Source organism: Fulmarus glacialis, unplaced genomic scaffold, assembly GCF_000690835.1.
Source record: "Fulmarus glacialis isolate BGI_N327 unplaced genomic scaffold, ASM69083v1 scaffold6880, whole genome shotgun sequence".
In the NCBI taxonomy this organism is placed as follows: Eukaryota; Metazoa; Chordata; class Aves; order Procellariiformes; family Procellariidae; genus Fulmarus; species Fulmarus glacialis.
The window spans coordinates 35,586-55,510 of record NW_009187012.1 but is presented as its reverse complement, the minus strand read 5'-3'; the positions used below and the strand labels follow the sequence as shown (position 1 = coordinate 55,510).

Genomic DNA, 19,925 nt, shown 5'->3' with positions numbered 1-19,925 from the left:
GTCTGTTTCTATTGCTTTCCTGCTTAGACATAAGCATCCCCGCTAATGAAATGCCTGCTTTGTGTTGTACAACACATACATACTGGTACCATACATAATTGAACAATACATATCACTTCTTATGGCTATGTCTTGTACTTGCTGTAATACCTTTTGATTTCAGAGGACTCTATACAGAAGGAGAGCTTTATCCAGTTTGAGCTAGGTGATTGTTTTGGGGATTATGAAGACTCAGTAAAATGCCCTGGGAGGAACGTATTGGACAGAAGGTTGAATGTGGCTATTTACTCTGTACCTAATAGTCATAGTTCAAAATAATGGAAACACTGTTGTAGTTTTTCTGTTGTTACAGTTTTGCTATTCTGGAGTAGCTCAGCTGAAATCTACTGATCAGCTGAAAATCAGCTGAAAGCTACTGATTTATTCAAATGTAAATGAGAACCAAACCTGACCACTTTTTTCCAACTAATTACTGAGAATAGTAACACAGTTTTGTCAGTGTAAGACAAGTATAAATGGAAAGGCGTAATTTTGGCGTGGCATGATAAAAATTGTTTTCATATTTTAAGTCTAGGTTGATATGCACATTATCTTTCTTACTTATTGTTCTTTCATGGAAAAATCTTATCCAAAACTTTTTGACAGTTGTTTTTCTTCCATCAAATGTTAACAGAGCCACCAGATGTACATATCATTGGGAATCTGCCGTTCAGTGTTTCAACTCCTCTAATCATCAAATGGCTTGAAAACGTTTCCAAAAAGGACGGACCTTTTATTTATGGCAGGACACAGATGACATTGACTTTTCAGAAGGAAGTTGCAGAGGTAAGATGTTACTGTTTTCCCAAAATTTTACAGATGCTAAATTTAAAAAAAATTTGTTTACACGCAACCTTTTGTTTAAAAGTACAAAACCAATCTTAGCTGGCTTTAAAAAGAGAGGAGAGAGTTGGTTCAATTTTTAGTTTGTGTGGCTGTAGAATTTTAATGTTGAGTTAATCATCTGCTCTGATCCTTTCACAGCACATAATTTTTTTTTTTTTTTTTAAATTTCTTATGGAGGGATATATTTCCTTGAGGTACTTAATCTCTTCTTTCCTGAAGACTGATTTCTTCGACAATAGATTCTACAGCACTCTTCTGTTTTCAAATATCTTTCTTCTCTCACAGTCATTCATGCACCATTTCATCAGTCTGTTTTTCCTTACCTTTCAATCATCCCAAGAAATACACTCATAGTTATTTCCTTTGCCCTCTTAATTAAAAATCATTTTTAAAAAAGACACCTTCCTTGAAATAAGGAAAAATGGAAGGTTAGCATTATTTCCAGTTGTGATTAAACACTTAAAACACAGGGAGTGTTCTGTTAAGACCATGGAAACTGACTCCGGCTTTTTTGAACGAGACTTGATACCAGAATTATTAATGGATTGCTGCCAGTCTTGTGTGTGTAAAAAGGCATCATTTGAGTTCTGCCACAGCAAGTCCAAGAGCAAACTGAGATTTTACTTTATCTCAATAGTTAGAGTCTCGAAGAAGGTCAAACTGACCTGCTATGTAGTAGTGTTAATTCTAGATCAGTTGATACTAGGTTGACTTACTCCACAATGCTTTCAGACTCAACAGTTTATTTCTGTTGCCATTACATGAAACATATCATAACATAGAGGCTGGAAGACTTTTTGCGTTGTATTTATGAAAGCGGTACGGCTTCTTACCAGCATCTCACTTGCTTTTCAAAAAAAAAAAAAAAAAAAGAAAGAAAGGAATTGCACATCAGTCTGAAAACTGAATTTCCATCTAATTACTCCAGTGTTTGTAAATACCTGGTTTTCTGTGTGCAACCTAAAGGTGTGTGTTGTTTTAATTCTAATCTTTCAAAGTAAAAATTCTAATAGGAAAATTTTGCTGTGGTTTTTTTGGTACGTAGATTAGTAATAATTATATATGCAAGTGGCATGTCTGCTGTCATTTTTTGGGGTCATAGAAAACCATATTGTGCTGTCATTACTCTAGCCCTGAAATCAAGATTCAAGACAAGTACTGAAGTATTTCCAGCAGATGGCTCTAGAGAACACCATGGACAAACATTTAGTATGAAATAAACTAGATTTCTTAATTCAGTTCTGAGCTTATGTGGTTTCAGGCATGAAAAAATCCAGATCTGTTTTCCAGAAGGACTTCATGTAATTTGAGATTAGACCTTGTTGCAAAATCTGGCTAATGAACTATGATGTAAAATGCAAAGTGATGATGGGTAAGATGCGAAGTTTTGTGACAGCAGTGAAAAAATTGGCCTAGCACTGAGTGAGAGCATAAATGCACTCTGTACTTTATATAGCTGTAACCAGCTGCATATGCCATTGGTGACATACAGATTATAGTGCTTCTGTACCCAGCATAGCGCAATGAGATGCAAAATACCATGCACTCTTTAAGTTCCTTGTACTTAGAATGCTGAGAAGTTAGAAACACTAGGAAATTGAGTATGTTGTTCAAGGTCATGCAATGAATCAGTGTTAATTGTTGTTGAGTCTACGTTCTGGGATCTCTTGATTCTTGTTCTTCCATCTATTTAAAGACAGATCTTCCACTCAACAAAAGTTTTCATAGTTTCTGATTTGTGCTTCCATAATTGATTTGACATCATGAAAAACTCATTTGAGAGAGACTATTTTGTTTTATGTTTAGGAGAACGGATGATAATCAAAATCTGTGTCTTTTTTCTGACCCTCTGAAGTTGTTTACGTTAACCATTATAATTTGGCATATACAGGCATATTCAGTACCAGCAAATAGAGAACAGTCTAATGCAGATAATACATAAAATATCAGTAGCAATTTATTTATCTGTGGATTTATATTCTTGAAAGGAAAATGTTTTATACTCAAAAGTTTGATGTCCTCACTGGATGTTTCTAAGCTAAGAGCCTAAATATCAAAGAAAGTCTCAGTGTATATGCCATAAGCTCAGCAGAAGGGTAAGATGCTGTCATGGAATGGAGCCATGTGCTTTATAATCAATTAGGATAACTTGATGTTAACAGGAAGAAAACAAAGCAACATGCTGTGTTATTTGTGGTCAAGCTCATTTTTTCTAGTATAACAGGTAGAAAATACCTTGCCATTCTTGCTGGTGGTAGTTTCCTTCTTTTCTGTTTCCTTGTACAACACACAGCTGCATTGGCATGAGTTATGTCTATGTATTACAGACCACTCTGTTCTGATATGATTTGATTAAATTGATTAAAATTGTTGATGAGAACCAGCAGTTACATTATGTACTGAATTCTGAGGCCTGTTAAGGAGGATCAGGCCAGATATCCACACCAGTAAAAATGACACTTCTAAGTGTCGAGCACATCACTTTGTCTCTCTGTAGTTTAAATTCGTAAAATTATTTCTTACTTTGTGGATACAAATTTTTGCCTTGCCCCAGGTTCCTCAGTGCTTCTCCTCAAATCTGCCACCTGGGCTGGGTACTTCCTGGCCCCCTTCCATTAAAATGAGTCATATTTCAGTTTAAATAGAAGATCTTTGTCAGTCTCTAATTTTGAGTAAAACTGGGCAGAGAGAGTAGTTCGCCTGAACTGCTCTGCCAACATGATCTGCAGGGTGGGAGATGGGGTGCTAAACTGTTAGATATCTAGAAGACAGGCATGTTAGAAGAGCAGAATACTTAATCATTTTGTATCTAACACTGCTGTCAATTTAGAACACTAGGCAAAAGGTGCTAATAAAGTGGAAAATAATTCAGAATTTTGAGCAGCAAACAAGAAAAATTACTGTTATGTTTTCATAACTGATATAGGTTAAATATAAATACTTATGTTCTAAAAAAAAGTTGTTTTGCAGACAGTGGCTTGTGTACTAAAATGTGTTTAATATTTCTTTATACGGTCAGCTTTGCCAGTCTAATTCTTCATGTAGGTTAATTCCTGTGACAGATTTTGCAGATTCATTGTTAATGGGGTTTTAATATGTATTTATGAAAAGCACAATTGTATGATATAGCTTACTGAAGAACAAAAATAGTTGTTCCTGAGATAGTCATTGAGAGTGGTTGACAGTGAGCAGCGTTAGAAGAGATGTCAAGTGCCACCTTGATTGTATTCTAGGTTAGGCTTCAGAATCTTTGTTTTGCTTCATGCCTTGCTAAAATGTTAATAGCAGATGCAAAAATGTTACCTGGTTAGCTGAAATCCAGCATGGTTTACTTACTGCACTTTCAGATGCTACCCATATTTTAAAAGTAGGAACAAAGAAAATTTTGAGAACTGAGCCGAAAAACCTACAAAAATAGGTCAGGTTACAGAAGTATGGGGACAAACTTTTTAGCTGGGGACAGACTTTTTAGCAGGGCCTGTTGCAATAGGACAAGAGGTAATGGTTTTAAACTAAAAGAGGGTAGATTTAGACTAGATATAAGGAAGAAACTTTTTACACACACTGGAACAGTGAAACACTGGAACAGGTTGCCCAGAGAGGTGGTAGATGCCCCATCCCCGGAAACATTCAAGGTCAGGTGGGACGGGGCTCTGAGCAACCTGATCTAGTTGAAGATGTCCCTGCCCACGGCAGGGGCGTTGGACTAGATGACCTTTAAAGGTCCCTTCCAACCCAAACTATTCTATGATTCTATTCTGTGAGTATATTCTCAGCATTTTTGTGTTCCTTGCGCAGTGCCATACACAGGTATGTTTCTGCTGATGTGGTTGAAGTGGTTTAAGATGTTACCGCCCAGAGGTGGATGTTGTTATCCCTTCTGTAGCTGAGAAGCAGGAACTAACTGCATGAGTCTTGTTAGATTGTTTTTGTAGGAAGTAAAGACTGGCTTGTTTGAATTGGCCTTGGAAGGTCTACAAGCGTTGTCATTAGGTCTGTTTCATTTCCACTGCAGAGGTTAAGGAAGTGCATATCTGATTGCATTGTTAGACTTTGCAGCCTGTTTTCTTTCAGAGAATAGTAACGATGGCGGATAGGTTTTTTTAATAGGTTTCCTCTGAAACAATAATGAAGGTAGTTTTAAATGCTGATGTAGGCAGAAAGAATCACTGAGCTTTCTTTCTGAAAAGTTGTTGAAAAGTACTTTATTTGCTCTATGCTGATACTTAAACTTTCAGGAGAGTTGTTTAAAAAAAAAATTAAAACTTCAGCAATAGGTTTACTTTTATTTTTTAGGGATAGTTTTAATAAGCATGGCAGCATTTCATGAGTAGGCTTTTCATCTGAAGCTACATGATATACAGATGTTACCAGATATGCAAATTGTTTTTCATCTTTTATTTTTTATTAAGGCAGGATAATAAGAACAGGAATCTCCAAAATTCTGTTTCTGCATAGTTAGTGTAATGTCTTTTACCATTTGAGACTTGTTTTACTGGGTGCTTTTTTACGTTTAAATCTTGTTTGTGCTAGCAAAACACACAGAATATGTTTCTTGCCGGATCATGAAAGTGTAGAAAACCTCTGTCCAGACTACTTTTTTGATAATCTTTGTAAGAAATTTCTTGGAAAAATCAGAGAATTACTGAATTGAGCTTTAAGTATTAAATGCTCTTACTGTTAGGTATTCTAAATTTGTGTAAAGTAGATCCAGCTTCCTTGCATATATTGTAAGTGTAGACCAGTTAATAATGAAGAAATTTTGGGTTCTATCTGATCATGAGTTTATGGAGCTTTGTTTCATCTTGAAGAAGAAAAAATAGTAATATTTGATACAGAAACAGTGGAAGGAAAGGATGTGAGAATGCTGTCAGCTGGTGTTATGTTTGTTTTGAATCCTGCAGTCAGAATAGTTTTAGTTTTCTCTTTTGCCCATACAAAATTCTTTTGACATTCATTAAGTTCTGCAGAAGTTCAAGAAGCTCCTTTTCATGTGCATTTGATTTCAGGACTGAGGTTGTAAATTAGCATGGTATCTTAGTGACATGCTGCTACATTGGAGAAAAAATTCTGAATGAGCTGGGCATAAACTTTGATATGAGTTCTTAACAATTAATTGTTTTTTTAAATTTGTCTTTGCCTTTGATTACACTGAAAATCAAGCTTTAATGTAACTGACCACTTGGTCAGTTCAGTTTCACTAATTTACATGTTTTGATTCTTCAATAGAGGCTTACAGCTAATCCAGGAGGTAAGCAACGTAGCAGACTGTCCATCATGTCTCAGCATCTCTGCACTGTTGAAAACTGTTTCATAATTCCAGGTCAAGCCTTTGTTCCAAAGCCAGAGGTAAGTTTTGATGTATTTCTTTGTTTTTTTTCTTAATTTGTCAGTCAAGCAACATACCTGATTTTGAGTAAGGAAGACAGTTGGGTGCTCAAGTTCAACATCTCCATACTATGAAGTGGAGTGATGTGATATTCCTGTAAATGAAGCACACTTGCTTCAAGAAGATGCTTTTCTTTTTGGTTCCTCAGAACTTGGCTTTGACCTTCAAGCCTGTCTGCAAGATCAGCGTACTTCTTTGGGTGTTTCTGGAGAGGGAGACTAGGATTTAATGACAGGATTGTCTGCTAGGATTGTAGCATCTTGGGAAAGCCTGCTGTTTTACAGTTCGCATTTATAAACAGTTTGGGAATTGTGCCTAGAAAATTTGATGGGTCTTTCGAAAAAGACCCTGATAAAGAAAAGCTTTTCATTTGTCATCTTTGTCAAAGATCTCTAATTTTATCATGTCTATAATCTTTATGTTTCACTTACTCATCTTTAGCATATTTAACTCCCTCCTATTCGCTATAGCACTTTGTCACCTACATCCCACTGCCTGTTTAAAAAAGTAACAGTCTTTTCTCCCTCCTATCTGCTCTTAAGTGGGTAGAGGAGAACAGTCTCTTTCCTGTCCTCTTACCTACTGCCACTGATTTTCATTAATGGCCATTATGATTACAGGAATCAAGAATTAAGAAATTAAACTGTATTTTGGACCAGAATGTATCTTTTTTTTTTCTTTTTTTTTTTTTTGTTGTTGTAAAAATGTGTGCCTGACACTAAGTGGGGTCTGTTTGCCCTGAATGCACATGGAAATCTACCGTTCTGTTTCAGAAATGGACTTGCAGCTTCTGAAAGTTCCTCTTAAACTGATTGGTTCAGCTCAGCAATACATTTTCCTTCCCCCTTATCACAGTCTCCCTCTTGGTCTTTTTACTCTTCAGGCTTATCTCTTGAGAACCTTTGGAAGGTCATCTCTCTCTTTTATCACAATGAATTTTAAGGCCTCTATCTGGGCATATTCTGATGATGATTTAAATTCTGTTAGTATTTTTTGAGCAAGTAACTGTTCAAACATGTTAAATTATTAGTCATGACAGCAGTCTGTTGTGAAGAAAAATGACCATGCTTAAGACATCTTATTTTTTGGTTTGCGTTTTTGGGTTGGTTCCCCCTCCCCCCGCCCCGTCTCCTAGCTGAATGAAAAATAATTTCAGGATGTCATCTCACTGTTAAATATGTGAAATAGTGTTCAGTAAGGTCAAAATTCTGTGGTGGTTTCTCAATCGTGGATACAATTTGTGGGCATAGGAGGGCTAGTGTAGTTAAAAGTCTTGTGCAGACTGTCTCAGAATTGGGAAGCTATAATTGATATTCCCATTTTCCTGTACTGAAAAGGCCATAGTTGACTGAGGGAGAGGTAACGCGTAAAGCTGTGACAAATGTCTTAGTATAAGCAAATTTTATTTAATATATTTTTGAGTTAAAACAAGTATTGCTTATATTGCAAAAGCAGAAAGTACAAATTTTTCAGACAGACTTGGCACCTGTTTTCACTATATTTTGTTTCCTTCAAACTCCTGTTGTAGATTGATCTTCTGTTTTGTCCCTGCTCTTTTAGCTGTAGACCAACTTGTGGTTTTAGATATTACTGTTTCTGATAGAATCTTTGTTTTCTTGGAAAGCTCTTGCAGCATATTGGGAATGAAGTGGCTCAGTGCTTGATTTTTGTTTCATAGGTATACAAAGAAGTTCAGGTACTTCTGTATAAAGCTGTAGGAAGAAAAATGTGCTGCTTATGTAACTGATGAATACTTCATTTTGCTCATAGTATGCAATTACTACCTTTTTCTTATGCCCTCCTTTGGTTCTTATTTTACAAATGTTAGTTTTAATTCACATACCTAGCAATGATCACAGCTTAGTGTCGTGTTAAACCCTTCACTCTAAAGGTGGAAATGCATGGTTTTGGGAATGAGTTGTTTACCTCATTTGCTCAATGAATGAATTAAATTATTTCAACAATACCTATGAATGTTGAGACGTGAAAGACTCTTGGTTTACGGAATGGAATGGTGCTGCACAGCATTATGTCTAAGCAAAAAAAAATTTGGCTTTCTGGTCATAGTTAAGTCTCTGCAGTACTGAATAACTGCTGATATTAGCATTAGGAACAGTACAAAACAAGCTCCTTGATGAGTACATAGGAAACTCAAAATGGCTACCTAACAGCAGTAATACAAACAAGACATAATTTCGTTCTATGTATATTAGAATAAAGACTCTTTACATATTAGATTTATAAAACATTTCATTTTCTCAAATGCTATAGCAGAAGATCTTACTTTTTCCTACAAACTACATACACAAGTTAAGGCCCCTCCATACTGTTTTAGTGAATTTCGGGGTAATAATAGGGAAATGAAAGTTGTATATAAATAGCAGTTGGTTTTGTTGAAAGACTTGTCCAGCATTATCATATTCCTAAATTTAAAGGCCTGTATCATATCCCCTTTTCATTCCCTTACCTATGCTAGCAAATTAACATCAATTTGATTCTCGTTTAGGGAAGCATTTCGATAGAACATACTCTGCCAATGACCAATACAAAACCAAATCTGTGTGTTGAAAGAAAAGGTTAAAGGATCTAAGTTTATTAAGCAAAATAAGGGGGTTAAGAAAATAAATTTAAATGAAGAAGCAGCTATCTCTTTATCACCATTGTATATTACATTTTACAGTAATAGAATACATGGTAGTGGGCCTGAAACAGACCCTACTGGAGTAATTAAAAAGACTTACAAAGTTCTTTTAGAAGGCCAGAAATGTAGAAGACCATAAACGGTAGCTGTATTATTTGAGCTGTTAAAAGCTGCTTTGAGCAAGTGTAAGCCAAAACGCTTCCAGATTTTTCTGGAACATAGATATTTAGTTTGTGTCCTGCGTGTTACAGTTTGCAGGTGTTTTCATAGTCATGGCTACATTTCTGTTATTGTATTGCTCCTCAACTCTAACATTCATTGTGTAGTCATAGATTAGTAGCAATTGGTGAATGCCCAGTAGACATTTCTTTAACAATAATAAATGAAACCCACAGCAGGTGGCAGTTTGGGGCGGGAGAGCATTTTTGGCAAGATCTGAATGGTACTGCTGATTTTTCAGCCTGATATGCAGAATATACAATGCAGCTAAGGTTTGGGGCTATGGGTTTTTGTTGTGGTTTTTTGTTTTGGTTTGGTTTTTGTGTGTGTGTTTGTTTTTTGTTTGGTTTTGTTCTTTAAAATCTAGTTACCAAGGCAATTTAGAACGGAACGTGAAAGGCAGATGTGTCTGTTACTTAAAAACCATTGAATTTGGCTTCTTGGACAGAGAGTGGTTGGGGTTTTTTTTCCTTGCATCATAATTAAAAAAAAGATTAAAATGTCAAATACACGATAAAACATTGTATGTTATTGATAGCCTGATTTGCTAAATAGAAAGCAGTTAGCTTTTAAGCATCTTTGCTGTAACAAGCCGTCAGTACATTAATTGTACTGTCAGTTACGTTTTAAAGTAGTTCCTTTTTCTTCAATAAATGCCTGAAAAAATCAACAAAAAAAAGTACTTTTGTAGCAGACTTAAGCATTGTTTCCTACTTCATTCTTTTTGCGGATGCCGCTATAAATGAAATACCTTGCTTAAACATAATTGCAACCCAGATGTAAGAAAAGTTAAGTGCTATGTTATACTTTCTTTGAAATAATCAAACTACACTTAGCACAAAAAAAGCCCCAATGGATAGAAATAACTGTATTTACACATAGTCCTTCAGGTTGTAACCTGCGTTGCTGTCCTGCTCTGTGGATGGGAAATGGTGCTTTGGAGGGTAAATCCATGCTCCTTGCTGCTTTTTAAAACAGGAAGTGCAGAATATCACACCTGCGATAAGCAGAAACCCTGCTGAAATGAATCCTGTATAAACCGCTCCTCCTGGTTCATGTTTAGTGCTCTCTGGAATGGTCTGGTCCAGAAAATTTGAAATAATTTCTCTCGTGTACCAGGATGTTGGTACTAATCCAAAGATTCCTGCAAGAATGAAGCAGACTCCTCCAGCAAAACAAGCATGACTTTTGCTGTCAGTGTCCCCTCCCAACTTTGTGCATTTCATTCCAACGGTAGTGATGCAGATCCCAAAGGCTGATAGGATACAAGACAGTACCATGGTGGTCCGTGCAGCCTGGATGTAGACGGGGAGAGAGAGAACCGAGTATTTCAGGGTACAGCTAAACATCCCAGTGCTGTACCATGTGCAGTCCATCCAAAGTCCTTGCATCTGTGTTATAGCTGTTATGATATTTGAACCAACATCTGCATTTACCTTCCAGTTTGGTAGCAGCGTGGCTGCAATATCCCCCAAAACACCGAACAAAGCCAGAATAAAAGCAAAGAACTGCAGACTTGCTGATGCCATGATGATTATCTGCTGTCACCTTTTGTCTGCCTGTTTCTCTCTTGTAAATGAGTGTAACTGGTTGGTAGCTTCGTAGCCAAGGCTGTAGCCCTCTGTGTAATAGGGAGGAAGGGGAGGGAGGAGAGGTGTGAGGGGGAAAGAAAAAGAAATCAGCAAACAAAAAAAGCGTGCATTTAAAATTAGAGCTATCTGAATGAGTATCTGACCATGACCCTGCAGCAGATGAGAGCAGCTGAGCAGCTGTACACGAGGTACTTGAATGTAAATGGCAAATGGACAGTGTTTTAGAATTGCTTGTAAGAAGGAGCTGCTGCCCTTTCATACATGATTGCAAGCCATCAAGCAAAACTTATTTTACTGGAGTTGTTTTTGGTAATAGTATACAGATTGCCGCCTTACTAGACAAATATACATTGTAAATGGAACATTAGAAACTTGCAGATCAGAAGTCATTGTGGAAAAACGCTGTGGTAGAAAATATATTGTACTCTTCAAGTACCTTCTTTAAGTGTGTTGATGGCTATAGTCAGCTCCTGTTGACTCTAACAATGAACATTGATCATATTATCTTTTCTTTAAAGTATGGTTAAAGGTAACCCTTTATTTCAGTTATTTAAATATTTTCTGTTCTTTTGTTTAATAACTGTTATGAAATTTCATGTTTTTGAAGGAGAATAAGATTGAATTTAATTTTTACAGTGTTTTCACAATTAAGTCACATGTGACTTTTCTAAACCAGTATTTTAATTTCAAGTCAGTGATTCTCGGCCCTTGACTTAGAGCAGGAGTATTGAGCAAGTCATAACAGTGAATATGATGTGCTTTTTTCTATAAAATAAAATACTGTTTTTAACACTGATACGGAACAGCTCAGTTGTATAAGTGCATTTTTTTTAATCAGTCACTTACCTGTCTGAAATTGTTCACAAATTTGCCATGAAGTGGCAGTTTTAAAAATTCATTAAAAAACCTCCCTGCTATTCTTGCATAAAAAGTCAAATTTCATTTCACAGTTGAGAACATTTTAGGCAGTATAACTGCACCTGGGAAGACAGAACTGTTGCTGTTACATCAGCTGGACTGTTGGGATAGCAGATGAAGAAAAATGGTTTGAAACCTCTGTGACGAGGATTAGAAATGGTGTCCTGCCTTTTGAGTGGGGCTGTATAATTGGCAGGTTTTGTCTTTTATCAGAGTGATAGAGAAAGGGCGGTGCTCAGTCTGGATTTTTCTTTCTAAGACATTCTATCTAAATATGAACAATAATATTAAAATTGGTCTTTAGCATTAGAACTTTTTCGAAAAGCCATAATAATAGGGGATAAAGTTGAAATAAGTGGAACACAATATTTATCTGCGGCATTGTACTCTTATTTCAATTCATTATACATGAGACAACAAGGTTTTGGTCAATATGTATTCTATCAGTCTTTATTGGCATTACATGACAAGTAATCCTCTAATTTATATATTGTCCTTAGTTCAGGTAGTTGTTCAAGGATGTGCTGACTCTGTCCAGCATATACATATTAAAAATGCTTATAGTTAAGGTGAGAACGTTAACAGCTATTCATTTTTAAAATCTTATTCCAAAGACCTGCCTATTTCCAAATTCCTTCAGTTTGTTCAGACTGTGAAGAGTTACTTTGGCAAATACATATCACTTGCTTGTATCCGGCCCACAGGAAAGATGGCTTAACTTCCTTTTACAGAAGGAACTGACATGTCTGGATAGCTCAAAACTCATTCAAAAGCATGTTCTGGAACAGCTAATTAGGATCTTGAGTTAGCCTTTTTCATTGCTTCGTTTTTAAAATTTCAGCATATACAAACATGCAAACATAAACGCAAACCACTGCAAATGGTAGTCATACATTACATTTAATGGGATGAACCAAATTAAAGGCACGATAAATTCAAGTATAAGCACTGCAAGTGTAATAAAAAATACAGTAATGTTTCATTCCAGTTTGTGTAGCACTTACTGCTGGATGTGAGGTCTGAGATGTTTTCTTCACTGTAGATGTCCTGGAAAAATGCAGTTTTTCTTGAATGGAACTATCCCTTCTCCTATAAAACTGCATTGGCATGTATTAACAAAATTTCATGGAATGTTGTTTTTTTTCTCTTCTCTACAGCAAGTGCATTACTGCTGTTTGTTCGCTCTCTTAGTTCCATCTACCCGAGAATAAAGGAGTACTTTGTTTAATGAGTTTCATTTGACAAACACTCAGTAAGGGAAAGCAAAGAGATTATGGAGAAAAACACATGGAGGCCCTTAGTCCTAAATACATAATGATATCCAGGTTCTGTGATGAAAATTCCGAATAGTGATTAAAAGGAGTAAAATCTTGAGAATCCAGAAACTCTGTAGACTTACGGATTGGGGGGGGGGGGGGGGAGGGGGGGCAGAAAAGCGGGGAGGGTAGGATTCATTTATGTTGAACTGAGAGCCAGAGCTAGAGGGTTTTGTTGTTTGTGGGTTGTTGGGTTTTTTTCATCACAGATAATCTTATTAAGTGTTTAAATTTCCTAAGAAAGAACTATGCAATTTATTTTAATTTGTAATTGGAACAGCAGGACATTTCTATTCAACTACAGGTTTTGCTTATCTCTTCTTGATAGCCTTAGCCTTCTGTAGGTCATCCTATAACTTGCATCTGTATGAGTCTGTATAAAAGAAGGAAGGAAGAAAGCTACTAATAAGGCTTATATGGTAACTGCAGCACATCACTGAAGTGGCCTCGAAAAGTTGGTGTGTGAAATCAAGAAGTTAGGAGAAAAGTCTTGCTGATTGCAGCAGCGATATACCCATAGGTTTTGGTCTCCTGTGCTCCTGTTTGTGAGCCTAGTGTGAATGGAATTAAGTTACAGGAATTAGATTATTGTTATTAGTGCAGTGGCACAGTTATTTTCTGCTGGAAGTGAACCAAAATGAAACCCTCACATCAGAACAAGATCACTATGAGATACACTATCTGGTGTTAGATCTAACATTTGGCTGTAGTAGACAGGTAAAATGCTGGTACTGAACACTTGGTTGGTGAAAGTGCTGGCTTCGAACTGTCTTAGTAGGATCTCAAGTAGTCCGTTTTAATGAAGTTGTAGTATGTTCTGCTTAGGTTTCAGTTCCCTGTGAGTAAATTACAGCTTGAAAAAGGGTATTGTGGGTTTGCTTTTAATACAGTCCTGTTGCAAGATGCATGTATTGCCCATCATGAGACCTTTATTGTTAACAATTAGTAAAAATTGTCTCATTTAAGCTTATTCTGATTTAGAGTGTTGATTTCATCAGCAAGGCAGCAGACTTCTCTGAATTGAATTGTACTCTGTCATGTGTTCCTCCTACCCTACTAGAACATAAACCTTCATTGTACTGATACACTAAAACAGCGAGGGGTGAATAATTGCTGTACTATTGACAGTTCAGGATATATCAGTTGAATAATTTTCATATTCATTATTTTGTAAGAATTGAGCATTATTTTGTAAATATTTCTAACATACTTGGTGGTGGTGGGAAAGTGTTACTAATAAAATTATCAGCAAATTAACTTGTGTATTTTAAGTGCTGTTGTGTATTCTGTATTGGCTTTCATAATTCTACTCTATTTTATGCATATTAAAAAGGTTAGGGAAAAATAGCATGTATAATTTTAAAGGAGTGGCCAATTACAAGTGAAAAGCTTTCTCCTGTATCTGTTGCTATAGTAACCAGGCAGCTTTCCTGGGGTCCAAAGAAAACAGCGTCTATAATGGAACAAATGCTGAGAAGTGCTGTGTTTTGTTTCAGAAACAGAAATTATTGCCCACTGGCCTTGAGATTGCAAATTGAGCTGTTCTTCTCTTCAACTGTATACTGCATCTAGATTGTGTTCTTTTTTCTTTTCCTTCAGAAATTTTTGTTAAAGATGCAGGTCCTACACCCAGAGAGCCCTCATATCTCACTGACAAGCAATTCTGCAAAACTGAGGCGACTGTGAGATCCCAAATGGTCTCTGGTGGTTTTCTTATCCCTAATTTTGCAGGGGAAATACCTTGTTTTATTTCTTGACAAAAATGTAGATGAACATATATGTGTGTAAATAAGCCCTTAGTATTTCTGTGCAAGGAGCTGGCTGGTCGTGTGAAGTATGTATTTATTTGCCCCGTTCAAAAAGATAAACTTTCTGACACTCAATGTGAACACAAGGTTTTGCCGCGTTCCTGTGGTCTTCCTGACAGGTAGCAGCAAGCTGTGCAAGGGTAGAAGCTATCAACACAGGAGAAATTCAGAAACTGCTTTGGAAAATAGATTTATGTTCATTTCACTGCGGATTCCATATGTCAGGTTTTCTTTGTCACCTCATTTTTAAGTAAGTTCTTGTGTCTTTACATTTTAGTAATTCAAGCATTTTTTCTGTCTTACTCTTGACTCCTAGCTTTCAGGAAAGGTGGAAAAGTAGAGAAAAAACATCTGTAACATATACTTGAGATCAGCAGTGCTAATACTGGAAACTTGCTGCATTTTTTTTCGTCAGCACTGTTAATCAGTATTTTCTTTCCTTTCTCTAGCCAGTATTTTCGTTCAGCTTTTTAAGTTCTGCCTACATGAAAAACTTAGGTTGTTTGAATTTCAGATTTCTGTTGAAGGCATATACAGTCCCTCTGCTGTTGAAGCAGTTGTACTGGATAGATGTACTTGACAGCTGAGCTGTTCCCACTGGAAGTACAACGTAGATGGATGGCACCTTTGTGCCAGAAGAATATGTCCACATCAGAGGTTACTACGATTTAATTGATTTTAAAAAACCCCACACAAACTTAGAGCAGTTTTGGTTAGAGCAGTAGAAGAAACCCTCTCTTTTTTTTTTTTTGAAGTTTTTTGGGGTTTTTTCGAAGTGTGCTTGGAAGAGAAGCTGTTCTTTGGTTTGAGAATATCTTTTATTTCAGTCAGAACTAGCACATCTTCAATTTAATGTCATATAGAATCTGTTCTATGAATGCCAATATTGACTTTCAGACCTTTAAAGATGGATGATTGTCCATCGTATTAGTAGATTTTTTTAATAAGAGACTGAATATTTTTAAAAGTCTGGCACTTACAAATTTTGTAGTCATTCAGTAGTACTGGTACAAATTGTACAAATTTTCATTGTGTTTTCATTTTTATTGTTGTTAGTATCTAGTTTGGAAGATGAACTGCTTTATTCAATTTGTGCAGAACTGGATTTTTAGCCCAGCCTGTATTTTGTGATACAGAAGTCTGAATTCAGGGCATTTCCTATAATACAGTATCTCTATAATTGCATGACATATTTATGTGTTTAATATGTATATATGTGTACATTGAAGGAATGTTGTTACTTCATTCTGTTTTCAGACACAGGGAAGGTGACCGTTCTGTGAACCAAGCTGATTTTAGAACTGTAAAAGAAGAAAACAAGCTTGAAAGAGACCTGTGTAGAAGCATTCAAATATAATTTTGGATGAACTGTGATACACAGTGTAAATACGGAGTTGTATGGTCGCTTAAACTGAATGCAAACTTATTTCTACCTACCATTCCTTTAAACAGACTAGAATTTTAAAATCTTAGTATGTTGAAAAGTAATTCCTTGGCTTATGTTTTAGAAAAGCCCTAGAGCACAGAAGACATATAGGGAATGAGTTTGATTTCTAATTATAATACCAATTTTCTCCGGCTGCCCTTCAGCCTGTATCTGGAATATTGTCTAATTTGTGCATCATGTCAGAATTGTCTTGTGGAACGATCTGAAGAAAGAAGTGCTAATTACTTTACAGATTACATGGAAGTTGCTCTAGATGGAGGAAGTGCCATGGGGAAAAAAGTACGAAGCGCTAATGGCATGTGAACTAATTGGAAATATGTAGATAACTAAGACAGACTAAAATTCTGTAGGGCCTTGAAAGTTAAGCCAAATCCTTATATTCAAATACTATGACATTAGTCACTGCACAGCTACGTTACCTGTCACAATAATGTCTTTCTATGTTCTGCCTGTTTCCTGACGTCTAACCAGTTAACTTAGAAATAATGGGTCTCGGAGGAATATATCTACTCAAATTTATCTTTCTTTTCCTTATAGGTGGATGTGGCTGTGGTGCATTTCACTCCATTGGTGCAACCAAAGATACAGCAGCCGTTCAAGCTAGTAGAAAAAGTGGTTCAAAGTGTTTTTCAGTTTAGAAGAAAATACTGCTTCCGTGGAATCGAGTAAGGATCTGTAATGAAAAATTCTCAGATACTGTTTTTGTAAATGCATCAGCTACTAAATCAGTTGAGAAAACTTGTAGCTACACATTGATTTTATTCCTCCCTTTTTTTTAAATACGTCATCATAGTTCATCAGATCTTTCCATTTCAGAACAGTTTCTGGAGACAAAACTATGAGATGACTCTCTTTCTGCTGTAATTATATAATAATACTGTGCACTTTTGTTAGAGCAGTTGAAGCTGTTAAAATTACTAGGATAAACTGATGATCTTTCTAATAGTTTGTCTGTCTCAGAAACAAAACAAAAAACCCACCAACCACAAAAACTACAGCATTTGTTGGTTGAGTTAAAAATGAAAGTACCAAAATTCAGAACCAAAGATGGCAGCGTGAGGAGGGAGAACGTGAGCTGTGGGAAATTTTACTTATTTGGGGATAATGTCAAAAGGTCAAATTCTTGTTTCTGTGCTTGCCCTTTTATGGAGTTCTTACTGACTTTAAAAATCCCCATGTCTTACTGAGGGAATTTATTAGGTTCTCTAACTGATGCAAGAAACCTGCAGTTTGTTTGCCAGGGATCCTGTTAAAACTCCAGCATAGCCACGTGTCTGACTTGGTGTGGGGAAAACCCAGCGTTCGGTGTTGTAGAACATGTGACAGAGCTGCTGTTAGGACTAGAGGCATGCTGCTGCACCATGGGCTAGCTGAATTTTGCTGGGCATGGTTTTGGCCCTGATGCAGTCTAGAATTAGGATGGATGCCACCCTACTGAGCTACAAGCCTTATATGTCACTATTTTAAAAGTGAACATAGAATTTTGCCTCTAGTTTTGTTTTTTTTGCTTGAGGCAGTGAATGTCATTGACGTCTGGGATGCAGACATTGGATCTAAAATGAGTACCCATTTGCCTGTGTTAAGGTTGAGTATGCATTTAGAGGTGTGTAGAAAATGAGGTATCCGAACTGTAGATCAACTTGTATTTGATCTACAGGGTGGTGGGTGGTTTTTTTTGTGAAAGAACAGTTTCAGTTGACAATATAAGCAGAAGATATGTGCAATCAGCGTATCTACATTATGTAGAATATTTTTGCCAAAGTTTAAAAAAAACTCCCACAACTATTCTGTAATCTCAAATTGCTAATAACTGCTCTACATTCTTTTGAGGTAAGGAGGGGGAATCTGAACTTTTGGACGTCACGTATCCCCTAGCAGCTTATCATACTTTAGCCCTAGTGTGCAGCTAAGAAACACAATCCTCTCATTCTTTAGCTGACCTGAAAAAAATAGCAAATTTTGGTGTATAATAAGGCTATTGCGTTCCTTATAAGGTATCTATGTAGCTGTCTATCGCATATACTGTATAAAACCAAGGTAATAGAATCAGTTTACATTTGTGTGTAGATTCAGGGATCTGAGACAGAGATGGCGTATAAGATTAAGCTAAGTCCATGATGAAAAATATTGTAGTTTGAGTTGCTGTTCGTGGACATTTATAAGATGGTTCATAGTCTATATCTAAAAGGCGATTAATGATTTTTGGCTCTAGGTACATCTTAACTACCAAAACAAAGGAGAGAATAACTTAAGGCGGGATATCAAAATAAGGATTGATCCATTTTAACCTTGCTGACCTACATGCTGAACTAATGGGGACCTTTTTGACCCAGGCCTTGAGTAGCATGTACTTTAAACCAGGTTGTTCCCAGAAGTTCCATCCTCTTGGCACTTTAAACACTTTCTTAACTTTGTATTTTGTCTGCCCACCAAAAGCCAACTATCACTTACTTACATGAAGCCTTTTGACTAGCTCATCCAGCCAACCTGCAAAACACAGCTGGGGGTGTTACTGCACAGCATTTTTAGGTCTTACGTGTGCATGACAGAGGCAGATCGTTTGAAAACTGACATATGCACATCAACTGTGTGCAAATTTTCTGCTTTCCTGACCCGCTGTAGACTGAGAACTACTGCTAATAAGAGCTAGTGCATTCAATAGTTTGCACTTTGTAGTATGCATTTTTGTGAGACATTAAAAATCACTTGAACTAATACTATTCATTAAAAAATGGGGGAACTTGTGAGAAAGAGGTGCTAACCCATCTGGCCACAGCGTAAACGAACTGATATGACTATGAACAGTGACAGAGGTGAAAACAAAATCTAGGACTCCTGGCAAATTCTCCAAGTTCTAGATATTAAAAAGTGAATGATAAGTAAATACTCCTTTCTTCCTTCTTGGCTTTTTTCTGACATTAGAATTATGGTATTAATGACAAGTGATAACAATATCTTTCCCATTGGAATGAAACACTTACTTACCCTGAAAGAAAGTCATATTGTTTGGATCTGATCTGTTTTGCACAGTTTAATCTGTTGTTGCTCTCTAAATATGAGGCTAATTCTAAGAAGGCTCTGTGACTGTATCCACACCCAAAGCTCTTTTTAATGTTAGCAAACATGAGCATACATGCATGTTTTTAATGTACAATGTATGGATATGCTTTCCTATGTTGTCATAACTTGCATTTGCAGAAAAAGGGCCCTTATGTTGCCATTTGCTTAGATAATGAGCTATATTAAGAGTGCCAGAGCTAAAATAATGACATACTTAACATATATTAAGTAAATTCCCAAGAGGATCCTATTACTCTTAAGGGAAACTGAATTGTCTGTCTGAATTGTTTGAAGTTGTTTGTCTTCTCCCCACACCTTTTAGGACCTTGTTTCCTGAAAGTGGACGTTTGAAAAGAACAGAACAGCTGATGATGACAGCAAATGTTGATCCAACTCTGCGTCCTTTTCAGCTCTCCATGTCACACTTTAGAAACCTGTGCAATACATACAGGAAAATGTGCAATGAAGACCCAAGCCTTTTTGCGTACAATTACAGAGAAGAACTAAGGCAAAAGAAGAAGATGAGGAATTTACTTAAAAGTACCAGTCAGCCTGAACAGACTGAAGAGGAAAATCAGCTGTAACAGCCGTAATTGCACCAGACTGATTTTTTAGTTAGTTTTAACTCCTTGATCTAGAGGTGTTGATTC

The 19,925-nt window shown here is 36.5% G+C and overlaps 2 protein-coding genes across 2 annotated transcripts in view; one reads left to right on the top strand and one right to left on the bottom strand.

Annotated features, from left to right (window-relative positions):
- TFB1M (transcription factor B1, mitochondrial) overlaps window positions 1–19,859 on the top strand; it is a 26,626-nt gene extending 6,767 nt beyond the window's left edge. Inside the window, exons 4-7 of the mRNA XM_009573453.1 lie at window positions 674–825; window positions 6,115–6,234; window positions 16,753–16,880; window positions 19,598–19,859. Coding sequence (XP_009571748.1) covers window positions 674–825; window positions 6,115–6,234; window positions 16,753–16,880; window positions 19,598–19,859 — 662 coding nt within the window. The remainder of the gene's footprint in view (window positions 1–673; window positions 826–6,114; window positions 6,235–16,752; window positions 16,881–19,597) is intronic.
- CLDN20 (claudin 20) lies at window positions 10,007–10,663 on the bottom strand. Its single transcript, XM_009573442.1, has one exon. It carries the CDS (start codon window positions 10,661–10,663, stop codon window positions 10,007–10,009), a length of 657 nt encoding a protein of 218 aa, XP_009571737.1.
- Window positions 19,860–19,925: the final 66 nt, after the last annotated feature.